At 27.4% G+C, this 15,640-nt stretch overlaps 1 protein-coding gene across 3 annotated transcripts in view; it reads right to left on the bottom strand.

Moving 5' to 3' along the window:
- The window catches only part of LOC145193542 (nucleoprotein TPR-like), a 90,984-nt gene that overhangs the window by 20,649 nt on the left and 54,695 nt on the right, over positions 1–15,640 (bottom strand). For all 3 annotated transcript variants that reach the window (XM_090072707.1, XM_090072708.1, XM_090072709.1), the window contains 15 exons: positions 13,997–14,140; positions 10,944–11,117; positions 10,682–10,822; positions 9,617–9,727; positions 9,451–9,529; positions 9,088–9,180; positions 8,878–8,972; positions 8,380–8,667; positions 5,328–5,402; positions 4,960–5,148; positions 4,758–4,858; positions 4,274–4,559; positions 3,639–3,743; positions 684–881; positions 132–305 (listed from right to left, as the gene is read on the bottom strand). In XM_090072707.1, the coding sequence (XP_089928833.1) occupies positions 132–305; positions 684–881; positions 3,639–3,743; positions 4,274–4,559; positions 4,758–4,858; positions 4,960–5,148; positions 5,328–5,402; positions 8,380–8,667; positions 8,878–8,972; positions 9,088–9,180; positions 9,451–9,529; positions 9,617–9,727; positions 10,682–10,822; positions 10,944–11,117; positions 13,997–14,140 (2,253 nt within the window). The remainder of the gene's footprint in view (positions 1–131; positions 306–683; positions 882–3,638; positions 3,744–4,273; positions 4,560–4,757; positions 4,859–4,959; positions 5,149–5,327; positions 5,403–8,379; positions 8,668–8,877; positions 8,973–9,087; positions 9,181–9,450; positions 9,530–9,616; positions 9,728–10,681; positions 10,823–10,943; positions 11,118–13,996; positions 14,141–15,640) is intronic.

Below are 15,640 nucleotides of genomic sequence, written 5' to 3'. Positions count from 1 at the left end.
TGTCAGTCAATCAAAGATCATTTACAGCACAATACATGAAATGGATTTAAAACTTCTGACAAAAAGGTCTGTACATATGTAATGTAGTAAAAATGCTTTTTATCAATATTAATCATAACTTTCAGTGTTACCATTTTACTTTTTTCTGTCATTTCAGTATTTTTAGACTTCAACTGATCAAGCTCTTTTTGCAGGGCTGATAACTGATCAACTTCAACTGCTTTTGTTGGCTGAGCTACAGTTAGAGCTGCATTAAGCTTATTACGAGTTACTGTCAAATCAGATTCTAATCCAGAAATTTTTTCCTGTAAAATAAATTGATAAATTGTAAATATATAAATATGACAAAAATGAAAATTAATATTGTCAAAATCATATCACAATTGCTAACATCATTTTTGGGTGTTTTTCTGTTACCAGTTGTAATGTATATTTTACTGTACTATGGTTCATAACTCTTAAATTATGAACCAATCATAAATTAGTTATTTTTTTAAAGCAAAAATCAGCAAAGTGACATAATAGAAGTAATAATGTTATTCAGTTTAAGTTTTCTCAAAACAATAAAAAATTACAGCAACTGTGATATGACTGTAATGATATGATAACATATGTTACAAGATTTTTACCCACAATACAAAACTTGAGAAATAACAATTTAAAAATATTTTACAAAGATTAACCTGACTTTCATTTTTATATTTTAATGCTTCCCTCTTAAATGTATCAAACTGCTGCTTAATTTTCTTGAGATCTTCCTGCAACGCAGCAGTAACTTTTTCGTTCTGAGTCTTCAGCATCTGTAGCTTTTTTAACTCTTCATTGTCAGATTTAGTACTTTGCATTATAATCTGATTGGTACGATTTGTCCATCGTTCTATCTTAAAATTTACAAAAAAAATTGCTGTAAATAACAAACTTGTTGCAACATTCATTTAATAACAAAGAACTTGTTGTTTTACTCTGTAAACAAATGTTGCAATACTGTAGTTTGATTGTATAATCTGTATTTATAAAAGTAGAATTTAAATCAATCAATAAAACTATATTGCTATTTTAGAGGCCAGAGATAGCTTGTTGCTCACATAAGTTTGAACATACAACAGTCAAATAATCTGGTATCCCAAGGGATTTAATCTGCATAAAGATTAATATAACTAACATTCATGGGCAATAAAGTTAAATGAAAAAAAAAAAATTTTTTTTTAAATTTTAAAAAATGTTCAAGTTAAATAAACTTGCATAAATATGATTTTTTAATTTTGGGTATTTGTTTTTGAAAGTTTTTATAATCACGCATATATTCATCCAAACTCTCAAATTTACTTATATTCAAATACTTTCAACATTCGTTTTTTTAGACTTTTCATTTGAATTTCAATTGATAGACTTAAGATTAATCTTTAGGTAAGAAATCTTTTTTGTTGTGGGTTTTGATGAGAATCATCTTTTTAGAAAAATTTTTTACTCCTACAATAAAACCTTTTCCTCTTCAGACAAAGTGTTTTCTTCCTCAAAAATGGCAATTGGTTATATTTTGTTACTTACAGATCATTTTTTAAAAAGACTTTGTTTTCTTTAAAGTTGTTATCAATATTGTGCTAATGTACTTTTTTTAGATTTGTTAGGTTTTTTAAAATTTTTTCATCTTAGGTCTAGACAGATATCCAAAAGACCATTGAGATGAAGAGGGCGGGGTGTGCATCAGTCTTATATTTTACCTCCAAACCAAATATCCTAACCGATTTTAAAATATTAAAAAAACAAGCACAAAAAAACTTTATAGGAGAAGCAACAAAACTGGCAGGTGACAGGCATTTATAAAAATACTAAGAAACTTAAAAAAAAAATTAGCACAAGATTCTAATCATGAGCTGCTTATTATTTTATAGGCAATTTCAACTTGACAAAGAATATTTCCTAATTTGTTTTCTGTTTAGGGACAAACCTCAGGTTACATTGAATAATATTGATGAAATTCAAATAACTTTAGTTGAACATAAAACATTTTAAACTTGTTAATATTTTTTCAAACAGTTTATTTAATTTATCTCTCTTTTGATAATCTGAAACTTAAAAAACTCTTAAGAAACTATTAGTTCAATTAGTTAAACTAGTTATTAAAACTTTTAATGGAATTAGATGCAATTTAATTCCACAGGATGTTTACCACTCACATTTATATATTTCCCTATTTCAGAGGGATTGAATATCTTACCCCTAGAATAACTATTTAACTACTTTAACTCAAAATTTAAATCTTTTTGCACATCGACCAAAATAAAATCACAGCCAACAATTTAATGAGGCAATTAAACTTTAGGCCTTCTCTGTAATGCTAAAATATACTTAGTAAAAAATATGGACCTACATGTTTTTTCCAGTATCAGTGTTACCAAATGAAAGTTGGAACATGTTGAGGGAACTGTTGTGACTGAAAGAAATACTTCTTAAAATAAATCCTTCAATCACAACAGCTAGAACAAATAGCAAATGATAACAAACAGAGATGAAAGAAGCTATGAACAAATTAAAAGTTCCGAAAGAAGTTCCTTGTAGAGTTGAAAAAACCTTTCAGAGATATGGAAAATTGATACCTACATATAGTATCAACTATCTACTACACCCATTAATCAAGGGGTACTAATAAAAACAACAAATCATTCAGAAGATTGTTAAAGAGTAACAACAAAGCTGTTGAGAGAAACTCTCACAAGCACTTCGGGATTACAATCAAAATAACAACAATTCACAAATCCTAACACTTTGGAATCAGGTAGAATTTAGCGGTACAGGTTGTAGGCAGAAAAGATAATGGTAGCAAAGTAGGACACTTTTGAATCACCATAATCAGAATCTCAGCTATGACTCAAATTTTAGATTGAATAATGGCTGAGATTAAGCTAAGTAAATGCAAAAAGCCCTAAAAAATGATCAGCATAAAAACTTTAGTCTCATGGGAAATCAAGTCTATTCCCATATTTTTGAGAAAAGAAACCCATGGATTTCAATTCTACTGACATCTGTCTTAGTGAAAAAAGACAAAAACTAATATTCATGACAATATTCAAGCTGATCCTAGCAGCACTGAATTTAAAATCAAAACTGGATTCACCTTTTTCAAATTTTTTTTTTTTCCTTTATAATCAAAGTGTAATTTTAACGTTTCCACATTTTAAATAGCTTTCCAGTGATTTTGTATTAGTTGGAATAGTATTCCAAACAAATTTATTGGACAAATGCATATTTATTAATTTGACCAGTAAAAATGCTAAAAATAAAAAATTTTCCCAGACTATAACGTTTTTTCATCCTGAGCCTTTACTCATAACAAGCTATTTTAGATTATTTATAAGGGAAGAGAAATAATTCAAGAAATTTAAAATGTAACATTTAAAGATGTAATCTAATTTAAATCCCAAGTAGTAAACATCTGAAGTAATGTTGATGGGGATTATGTTAAAATAATTTAATAGTAATAACTTAACTAATTTTTTATGATTATTAATACTTTATACATTTTTTCAATCCTTAAACTTTTCTGTATCTATTTTTTTAAAAAGTAAAAAAAAAAAACAGACATGACAGTACATAGTGCTGTAATACAAAATAATATGTACATTAAAAAACATAAATACCTCTGATTTTAAAGCAGTTTTTTCTGCAAGCCATAAACTTTTCTCTCCTTCAAGTATTTTTTTACCTTCTGCAATTGGTTTCACTTCAGCTTCAAGTTTTCTAATCTGAAAAAAAATAACAGTAAAAAAAAACTAAAAAAGCTTCATTTTCATAAAACTTTTTTTAAATAAAAAATTGAAAATAAAATGCTTCCCTTTCAAAAAAAAAAAAAAAAAATGATTTGAGATTTTAAAGCTCCTAATTAAATCCAGAAAAAAGTTAAGTTTGTAAAAATTCAATTAGAAAAGTTAAAATTTATCTTAAACAAAATTTTTAACAAACAGCTATCTACAAAGAGAGCAATTTCAGCCAAAAATGATGCATATAGTTCAAAGAATACATTTTTATTAACAGTACTAAAAGAAATCTATTATAGTTTGAAGACTGAAAAAAAAACAAATTTCAGTTTTTGTTGATTTCCTTACTACATGTAATTAAAAAAAATTTCATTCCTAATTTTTTTTAATATACATGTAGTAAGGAAATCAACAAAAAATGAGAAATTTAAAAAAAAAGTTTTTTTTTTGAAAAAAGAGCATCAGACTATATCAATCACATTCATCTCCTTTACTTTAAAACAAAAGTCAATAGATACCTGCTCTTGCAGTTGTTCATTCTTTGTCATCAAGGCTAGCTTGTTTCTTTCAAGCTCCTGATTTAGAACTTCAAATTCTGCAATCTTATTAACCTTTTCCATGAATACTTTGTATTCTTCTTCACTCAACATACGACCCTGAGTTCGCTTCATTTCAAGCTCTAAAGCAGCTTTTGTCTCATCAATTTCTCTTTGCAAGTGTTCTGCTCGTTGACGAAACCGCATACTTTCTGTTTTACAAGCTTCTGCTTTTGTTTCAGCAATCTCTTTTTCACGTCTAACAAACCTAAAATTTCATCACATAATTTTTAATATTTTACATAAATTAAAGAAGTGCTAACAGTAAATTAATTTGAATATTTTTTGTTTATTAAAATAATTTCTTTCCTATTATAAGCATTTCCAATTAATTTTTCTTTTAATGCAGGACAAAAAAGGGACTCTAAGTTTATGTGGTAAGAAAAAATTGGAAATCTTATTTTACCTAAGTAACTCATAAACTTCTTCTATAGATTTGTCTGATGATGTGAATGGCTCTTGATGTGCTATATTCTGAGATTTAGCAATTGCCAATTGAGCACTGAGCTACAGGTTAAGAAAAAAAATTGATTTAAAAAACATAATACAGCATGATATTAAATTGAGCAAACTTTTCAAAAAGAAAAAACAATGGAACACTATGAAACCTTTTCAACTTGCGAATGAAGAATAGCATTTTCATCGATGAGATCTTTTCTAGCAGTCTCGCCTTTCCTTAACTCTAATTGGTGATGATGCTTCATCTGATCCATGAGTTTATTGTTATTATCAAGAGTCCTATTTACTTCAGAAATTTTTACTTTTAAATCATCATGGTGATTTTTATGAAACTGTACCTAAAAGAAATGAATAAGTACAATAAAAATAAACAACTTTAACTGATTGAAACAACAGCATAAAGTATAATAAATTAAGACACAATTATCAGCTAATTTTAAAAAATCAAATGCAATTTTTAAAAAATAGCATATATCCTAATCAGCAGTTCTTAGAAGACCTTCACATAAAATAATACCTCCTCTTTCAAAAGAGTGAATTGCTCAACATCCTTTGCATGCAAAATCAATTCTCTCTCATACTTATCTTGAGCCTAAATAAAACAATCAAGAGTAAGCACAAAAAAAAATTTCAGTAAACTTTTAAATTTATGAAAACAACAACCACCAAACCTATGAATTTTAGTAGTAGATTTATTAACAGTGGAAAGACTTATTTAGAGATTGCAAGTAAATCCTTAAAACTTCTGGAAACATGAAGAAACATAACCATAGAAACACACACAGACACACAGACACACACACACAAATTATTGTTCAGATAAACAGAAACTGATTTAAACCAACTAAAAAATTCAAAGAAAACAATTCTCAGACAGTCAAAAGCAGAATCAGAGGACAAGGCTTTATTAAAAGAGTTGCTGGTAAAAAGCAATACTTGATCAAAAGACATAAAAAAAGGCAGTTGAACTTTGCCAAAAAGTATTTCTGCCCTTCAAGAACTAGAAATAACTGTTATGGAGTGATGACTGTAAAGTTTACTTGGATTCTTCGGATAGAATGTCACAAGTTTGGTGGAAATCTGGAAAAGCATATAAATTGACTAACATGAGAAGAACATTAAGATTTTATAATCTGGAGCTCAATCTAATTTACTTTTATACTTTTTATACTTTAAACGTACTCAACTGAAAGAGTATGTTTGGTCAATTTTGAATAGAAAAATAGGAGATTGGTATTTCAAAAGATAGAGGTGAAAAGAGCACTTTGTAAAAACGTTTAAGATAAAATCAGCTTAGGAGAAGCAAAGTCATTTTCTAAATCAATTACATTAAAAACTAATTAACAGCAACAAAATATTAGGTAAATATTTTTTCTATTATATTATAAAAAAAACCTTATATGTTCATTATAATCGATAACCATAAATCATGTCATACTAAATATAAAAAGTTTGTATTAAAAAGTGATTCATTTTTCTTCCCCAAAACAAAAAAAAGTAATTGATTTTAACTTATTTAAAAATAAATCTACTAAAAAAAGTTTGGTGCACTTGTTTTTTTTGTTCAGAATGAACACACTGCAGAAGAGATCACACTCAACATAAAAATGATGCATAGACTTAAACAAGAAATAGAAGCAATTTGGAAATATTTCTAATGGAAACTTACAATCCAATAAAATCAATGCAGAAGAGATACATCGCTAGCAAAGAAAAGATACATCACTAGCAAAGAAGTGGGACCTTTTTTGGTTTATCTAATAACAACTTATTTTTAAAAAATGTTCAATATCTCAAATGGTTTTTACTTTATGGTGTTTTAAACAGTAATGGCAATTTGAAGCAAAAAATCTTAAGGCACCTATATCTTTTGAAAGAATTGTATATGATCATCTCTTATATTAGAAATATGTTGCTTTTGATAAAAATTTTAGAAAAATTTGAATATCCTAAAAATGGCATTTATAAGATTTTTTCTAAGTGAGTGAACTCTCACCTGCAACTTTAAGTTTTATGATCTCAATAATTTCTTAAATGGTATATGATAAATTAATAATTATAAGATATAATAATTTTTTGTTATTTTTATAAAAGGATTGAATTCTGTGTTCCGAGATGACGTCACGAAAATCAAAATACATTTGTCTGCCATGTTGGTTCATAAACAACTTTAGCTCAACTTTATTCAGATGCGGTTCTTTAAGTTAACTATATCAAAACTTATCAGTTAGCCATTTTCCTAGCTACTATTTCCTTTTAGTAGAAGTTTCAACTCGAAAATTGTTAACAACAAAACAAAAGTGTTGTATAAAGTTCTTTCAGAAAAGGTCTTACTTGAATAACTCATAAACTCTTTATATCTTCAAATATGGTCTTCTGTTGCATTTTTAATTGCAGTAATCGTTCTGAAAACTGCAAGAAGTCGTTTTATAGAATGCCTAAGGTTATTAATCACCATGATACAGATACAAAATTGTTGTCAACAGAACGAAGAGCAAAATGGTTTGCTGTTATAAAATGTAAAGATATCGATACTAGTGCCAGTCACTACAGAGTTTGTTCTAATCATTTTGCTTCTGGTTAATATTAATATATTCATTCTTATTCATATAAAAACTATATATAAGATATTTTTGTACACGTAGAATAGCCTGCACAACTGAAAAATGTCTTCTTTCTTCTCTTATTGGGAATTTTGTTTATTTTGATATTGTCTTTATATATTTAAAATATTAATACGGTTCTAAACTTTTAAAGCATTTAAGTTCTTCTTTGGTGGCAGGGCTTGGTGCAAACAATAAATATGTAACAATATCAGCATGGGAGATTTTAGGATAGAAGTCTGGATCGGAGGGATAATCTGTCTTTTTCAACGTATATGGATCAATATTATCAATTTTTGAGATCTTAGTTCTATATCTAGTTTTACTTTGGTTTGAAAGGTTTTTATAATAATCGCTCTTTGCCATACTCAAGACAAAGATTGATTTAGTTATATATTATATATACTAGATGTCTAACTTCGATCCGAAAAGTGAAGCCGTGGAAGCCATTTCTAATTTGGGCAAAAACATGCATTTTTAACTTTTATTTCGCACGTCGGGTATAGCTTTTGCCCTTATTACAAATGGCGGATTCAATTTGTAAACAAAAAAAGCGGCTTCACTTTTCGTCTAATAAAATCCCGCAAGTTAGACATCTAGTATATATATTATTGGATTGAATACGCTCAGTGTTATAATTTGTTTGTGAACCAACATGGCGGATACGCATAATTTAGCATAAATTAAAACTTAACTTGGAACACAGAATAGACAGTTGCTTAAATATCTTTTGTTATTGTAAAAGCAATTTTTATCTCATTCAAAAATTGATTGCTTATAAACTACATTATGGTATGTTAAAAACTAAATCAAAAGTTATGAACTAAATACATGAATTGAATATAAAACACAAACCTCCTTGGCTACACTAGTTTGAATATAAAACACAAACCTCCTTGGCTACACTAGTTTGAATATAAAACACAAACCTCCTTGGCTACACTAGTTTGAATATAAAACACAAACCTCCTTGGCTATACTTGCTTGAGCTTGAGCTTCTTTTACAGCAGATTCTTCAAGTTCTTTTGCATTAACAAGTGCACGAGTTACTTCTTGGAAACGTCTTTCCAGAGGAGCCATTTGATTACGAAGCTCTGATAGTTGATTTTGATGAGTTTTATCTGCTTCTGAAAGGCTTTTTTTCAACTGCATTTTTTCTGCTATAAGAACTTCAACTTGTTTTTTGGAATTTTCAATAGTATCATTAGCAACTTTTATTTTCATTTGAAGATCTGCTTCAATTGAATCTTTTAACTGTAAGTAAAAAAAAATCTTCAGTTAGAAAAATAATAGTCATAAATCAATGAGATTTTTAAAAACCAAATACTTTTTAAATAATAAAGTTATATAATACCTAAATAAAAACAACTAATTCCAAAAAAGTAAATCATTTAGCATTGTACTTAAAACAAACTTCTAATAATTCAATTTAGATATTCAAGTGAACTTAAAAAAACAATGTACTTGAGTAAGGGTTGTAATTGCATGCTCATTTGAATCTGCAATCTCTTTGTATTGTTCCAAATGCTTCTTTGATGTTATTAGCTGTTCTTCCAATGCTATGGAAAAACTCAAATATCGCAATCATTCAAAATACTGTAATCATTAAAAATAAAAAAACTCAATATATAAAAATCCATATTATTTGAAAAACAAAGTGTATAAACAATTTACTTTTTTTCTCTGTAACAGTATTTGATAAAGTAAGTTCTAACTCTTTCAATTTCATTTTTAGAAGCTCTATTTCACGATGACTCTCATCATTTTCTGAAAATTTTATAAATATAAGTGTAATTTTTAAGGCAATACTAAAGTTAAATTGAGTTTCAAAGCTTTTTATTTACATCATGTGTTGATTACTTTCAGTAGTATAACTATATTATGAAACAAAACTACAAAAACAGTTGCTTGATAAAGCTTTGCTTGAATATTTGCCACTCTAAATTTGTTTCATGATAATTTTAGCTCAAAAATGCAAGAAAATATTTTTCATGCAAGGCTTTTTTTAATGAAATCTAATTAGAAAACTAAAAAAACCTCTCCCAGTGCTTTCCTTTTGTAAAACAACTGCAAGTCGATTATCTGATGCTTTTGTAAGTGATTCTAATTCTTTGCACTATATGAAAGACAAAACAAGATTAAGAAGCTTAATGATAATTCTGAACAAAATGTTCACTGACAGTAAATAAATAACCAATCTTACTTTTGCTTCAGATTGGTTGAGCTGTTGCTTAGTAATTTCTAATTCTTTTAGAGTCTTATTCTGGATTTCTATCTCAACGCCAAGCTTTACTTTTAAATCTTTAACCTCATTCTTAAAATAAAATAAATTAAAATAGCAGTTTAAACTAAAAGCACAAACTTGTTGAATCTAAACATAACTAACATCTGCTGAAAAGTTAAGATTAAATCCTCAAGGAAACCTAAAAGAGAACAAAAATATAGCTACAGTTTTAAATTTGTGATGCCACAGATGTTACTAATATCCTTATTTATTCATAGGATGATTGGGTCAGGGTTTACTGTATATTTATCAATTGTATTTTTCTTTTCTTTTTCCTTTTTACTTACAATAAAGAAAGCATAACATAAGTTATTAATGAACTATTTTTATTATACTATTATTATTAATTGAATACTTTATTAATTATTTTATTAACTATTACATGAAACTAACTGCAATAGTTAAATAGTGAATAAATTGTAAAACATTTTTTCCACATTTCAAGTTTTTTCCATTAAAACTGATCATAGATTTTTAAATATTCAGCATAAGAGTTATTTTTGGAAACTATGAATTGATTCCAAGATTCAGTGAATCTAATATGTCAAAGTCCCAGGTAAAAAAATTGTGTATATCATGAATTCCATTGTGACGGAATCACCGATTTGAGCTTATTTTCCACATTTATATTATAAAAATAAAAAAACTGTAATGTGCATATTGTTACTCTATATTCATATAGAATAACAATATGCACATTACAGTTTTTTTATTTTTATAACATAAATGTGGAAAATAAGCTCAAATCAGTGATTCCGTCATGATGGAATTCATGATATACATACATACATACATACATACATACATACATACATACATACATACATACATACATACATACATACATACATACATATTAGAAAAAAGAAAGATGTATTGTTGTTCAAAACAATTATTTCCAGGCCTGTGATACTTGCTTACAAGAACAAATATGAAAAAAAATTGTTTATCAAAGGTATTTTAAAAAAATATATAAAACTTTACCTCTAATAACAAAACAGTTGATTTCAACTGATGGCCTTCATTATCAAAGTTGCGCCTGATAACTTTCATTTCTCGTTGTAATGCTTCACACTGTTTACCCAAACTAGTTCGAGTATCAAACTCTTGTTTTTCAAGATTATTCTGTAATAAAAACTTACATATTAATCACAGGTTTAGACATTCCTATTAAATTTTCAGCTATTGTTATAACTAATATAAGAGATAATAATAAGAGATTTAGACAAAAAAATTAAAAACTGACCTGAATGGTTTGTAAATTTGCAAGCAGAACATTCTGGCTTCGCTGTTGATCAAGTAATGATTGGTTTTCTTGCATCAATCTTTTCTCAGCTTCTTGTATAAGATATTTTTCAGTAGAAAGTGATTTTAATGACACTTCTGCGGTAATAAGCTTCTCTCGCATTTCATTGTAACTCTAAAGTTTTTAAATTGCATTGTAGAACTATATACATACTATTGCAACACTTTAGGATAGAGTCCTCGTACATTTATTTCAAAAAGTTTAGATATATATGTCTTTAACCAAAGTAACTTTACTACTAAGTGCAAAAGTTGTTGATCAGTTTTAAAGCAATTTGAAACAAAAAACTTTATCAACTTCCTTCAAGTAAAACACAAAATTTAAGTGAACTTTTTCCAAAAGAAAAACACCAGCCAGTAGCAAATTAACCAAGAACAAAGGCTCAAAATTCAAATGTCACTTTAAAGAAAGACACAGAACCCTATGGCCTAGGTTTCAACCAATTTAGGAGTACTTAGATAGTTCTCTTAAAAATTTGAAACCTGAGTTCAAGTACAACAAAATACCAATCTTGTGCACTTAGTGGATTATCTGAAACCTCCTAAATTCGTTAATAAACAATAGGACATAAAAAAAGAAGGCCTAAAATCATATCTTTGGCATGTTCATGTTTGTGAAGGCTGACTACAAAAGGTGAATAGTTGTCAGTGGAGTAGGAAATCAAAGTTGCACTTGCAACAGACCAATCTATGAAAATGGAAAAAAAAAGTTTCTTTCAGAAAAAACTGCTTTACTAGCAATCAAGCCAACATCAGTGAAGTCATAAAGAGTTTTTCAGCAATGAAATTGTTTTCCACCAAAATAAAAACCATGTAATTGTATATAATTAGTTCTTTTAACTTATATCAAATGTAGAAGTTAAAAGAACTATTTCATTTTAATCTGTAACAAAAAAACTTGTTATAGACCTAAAAAGACTAAATCCACATCCTAGAGCTTATTTAATAGTTAAGTTTCAATTTTAATACAGTGAGTATTCACACCCATTGGCGAAAGAAAAAATTACTCTGGCAAGCTCCAGAAAAACCCTTTGGTGGGAGCAATTTTGACACTTTCCTCATCTCAAAAATATAAAAACTGAAATCATCCATGAATGTCCGTGGAGGAAATTTCATTTTTAAATTTTTGCTTTATAAAAAACAGCAAATGACAGCATTAAAAGTTTTTGGCATTTTTACAGCAGCAGTAACCTTAAATTTTCATATTGTAAACAACTAAAAACATATAATCTGGTTAGAGAAACTAATTAGAATCTAAAACTGCGAATAATTTCATTTTTACTAAATCTGAGAATGAGCAATTGTTAATGATTAAATTGCTCTTTTGTTACGTTATTATATTATAGATATAGATATTCAATATAAAATTTTGCAATCATTAATTAAATATTGTTTGTAACTTCCATGCTGTAAACTAACCAAAATTAAAAAATAATTTTTAATTTTGAAACTATAACTTTTACCAAATCAAGGAAACAGCAATTACCATTTTTAAATTTATGCTGTTACTCAAATTTTGAACTGTATACTTAAAAAATCTACATTTCAGTATTGTTATAGAAAAAAGAATAATTTTTTTAGTTTCTAAACCTAAATTGAAGAAAAAGCCAAATCAAGCCAAATCACATGATGACTGCAGAAAAACTGTCTGTTTTCTCTGCATGAGAAAGAGCTCAAGGTATTGTGTTATTTTTTCCTTTTTCTTTAATACTTTGATTTATTTATAAAAATATTTGAATATTTAACATAAAATTCTTTTGATATACATTATCTGATGAGCTTTATGTAATGATTTCAGAGTTCTCACAAAATCTATGATGGATGATGTGTTGAGCATACTTTCATCAAGTCTTGATTTTGCTGACAACAGAGTGCCTCTTGGAATATGTGATACTTGCCGAATCACCATAGGAAAGAAGAAGAATTCAATTTACCACATCTTTTTCAGCAGAAGTCAATTTACCACCTCTTTTTGATTTCACACCTGTCAAAGTTTGACCTTCAACAAGAGACAACTGTGACTGCCTAATCTGCCAGATTGGTTGATTGAAAGTTTTTGAAAAGCACCCACTTGAAGATCAAGAAAAATTGGAAACAGGCCAAACTCAAAGAAGATGCTCAGACTGCCTCTCCATTATTGGAAGAGGCATCTCACACAACTGTAACACATTCACATTTTGAGAAAATGAGACAACTAGCCATCACAGATTCTAAAGTCTCTGAGCAAATTTCATCCACTATTGTTGCAGCTAAAGAATCCTCTCCACATGGGAAAATCAGACTGTCTCATGCAGGTGGTGGTTACCCCCTACCATCAATCTATTTTTTATGCCAATCTAAAATAAAGAATATTTATAATACTGTAAAAATGCCAAAAAATATTGAATGCTGTCATTTTCAATTTTTTAAGAATAAGCAAAATTTTAAGTGCACTTTTCTTCTGCGGACGGTGATATATGATTTCAGTTTTTATAGTTTTGAGATCAGGAAAGTGTCAAAATTGCTCCCACCAAAGGTTTTTTTTTTTTTTCGTAATTGTTAAATTGCCTGAAATTAGCATGGTATTACCTAGATAAAACTTGAAACTACCTTTTATGAAAGTTAATTTTTTTTACCCAAAATTGAAATGCTATCAATTAATTGTTAAATTATAAACTATGAATTAAAATCATCAAAATAAAACAAAATGAAAAAAAATTATTTTCATGTAAAATGTAACAATCATTTCAATTTCAAAAACAAATTGAATCACAAATAAAATTTCTTCAATTTGAATTTATTTTAAAAAGTTTCTTCAAAATCCTCACACATTGGGAAGAACTTTACAAACAGCCCTTAAAGTTTAATAAAAATAATTAATAAAGAAACGACTTCACATTTTATGTGAAAAACCAAAATGTTTTAACTTTGCAATTTACAATGTATAACTTTTGAGCCTAAGTCACTGGTATTGTCAGTTTATAATTGTAATAAAATTAAAAACAAATCTGATACTTGTTTTGAAGATTCAGTTTCAATACGATACTTGTTAAGACTATTTGTAATGCTTTGACATTTTTCTTCTAAAGCTTTGATTTCTTTTTTGTAGCCATCTGCAGTGGTCATTAAGATAGAGTATTTTTCATTTGAGAAGTCCAGCTAAAATAAAATACTTTAATTTTGAATTAACAAAAAAACATTATTTTTAAAACTTATTTTTCATTTTATTAATTGCATATAAAACTCAAAAGACAAAAACTTGAGGTTATAAATCTAGAAATAGAAAAGAATAAATATACTTTATACTTTACCTTCTTTTCAAATCTATTTTAAAAACTAGCCTCAAAAATAAGTTTACATAAGTAAACATTTTTTTGAGGCTAGTTTTTAAAACAGATTTGAAGGAATGCCAGGAGTAGAAAGAAAGGAAACAACCGTCTTGTTATAAATTATAGCAGTAATTAGGTAATCAATTCAAATTTATCTTAGATATGTTTTGTAACTATGGAGACTAAAAATTATGGTTAGTAAATATTAGCACTTTCAATGTCATTAAAGAAAACAAAACTATCCAGATTATATATAGATTGTAAATTAGTAATTAAATTTATTTAAATAAGATATGTTATTAAAGAGAGTTTTATTTTTAAAAAAAGAAAACAAGAGTAAAACAGTACAAGTGATCCCTTTAGGATATTATCAAATTATCATCTTTTTCAATACCTCAATCTTCTTTACCAAAATTTTAAACCAATTTACTTAATTCATTCGAAAAGTAACTTCAACAATAAGGCAAAATTTAAAACTTCACAGATAACTCTTAGAACACAAAAATTGGTTAAGAACTTTTTCTTATTTTCATGATTACAATATTTATAAAACTTACTTGGTTTTACAGAGGTGCTCTCAAGTTCAAGATAAATGAAATATTAGTTATATAACCTTAGAGCCAATTCATGACTTAACCTGAAAGTGAAATTTGTCAATATACCCTCTCCAGGTTTTAATGACAACTTTTAGATAACCAGGGTCAAACCAGGGAGTGTAGAACAGATTTTCTTAAGTTCTGACCTTAGGGCCCCCAATGTCTAATAAGTAATTTTATGGGATTTATGATGAACTAAAAGAAAAAATCCAACTATTTTTTTTTTTTTTTTCATGGAAGAGGGAGACTACATTGTAGGTGTCTAGAAAAATTTATCTGAAAGTCTGATATTCATTTTTCTCATGCTGTATTGTGTTGCTTATATGTTATGCAAACATAAAAAGTTTTAGATTCTGTATGAAGCTTGGTACTTACTTGCATACATTACAGAAACAAGTTGTGCATGCTTTCATACATTATATAAATAAAATAGAATATAAAAATTAAAATTGTTAAATAACAATCACAACTTAATATATAAAAAAATTAGTAGTATCAAGAAAGTAAAAATATTTCTTACTTCTTTTATATTTTTGGTCTTTTGTTATATTTAATTGAAATATGTACTAAACTTAAATAAAGTGTGGTTAACAAAATAAAGATAATTATTAAGCTATTTATTACTTTGATATTTTGGTACAACAGTTTATCTTTAATTTTTGGTTTTTCTTTTTGTCATCTAATTAATTCGTTTTAATTTTATTCTTGAACATAAACAGAGGTTTTTCCCTCAT

This window comes from Hydra viridissima, unplaced genomic scaffold (assembly GCF_058129835.1).
Source record: "Hydra viridissima isolate aposymbiotic clone 2 unplaced genomic scaffold, HvirCarnegie_v1 scaffold_15, whole genome shotgun sequence".
NCBI lineage: Eukaryota > Metazoa > Cnidaria > Hydrozoa > Anthoathecata > Hydridae > Hydra > Hydra viridissima.
Note: the sequence above shows the minus strand (reverse complement) of the source record. Positions and strands in the feature narration are given on the sequence as shown.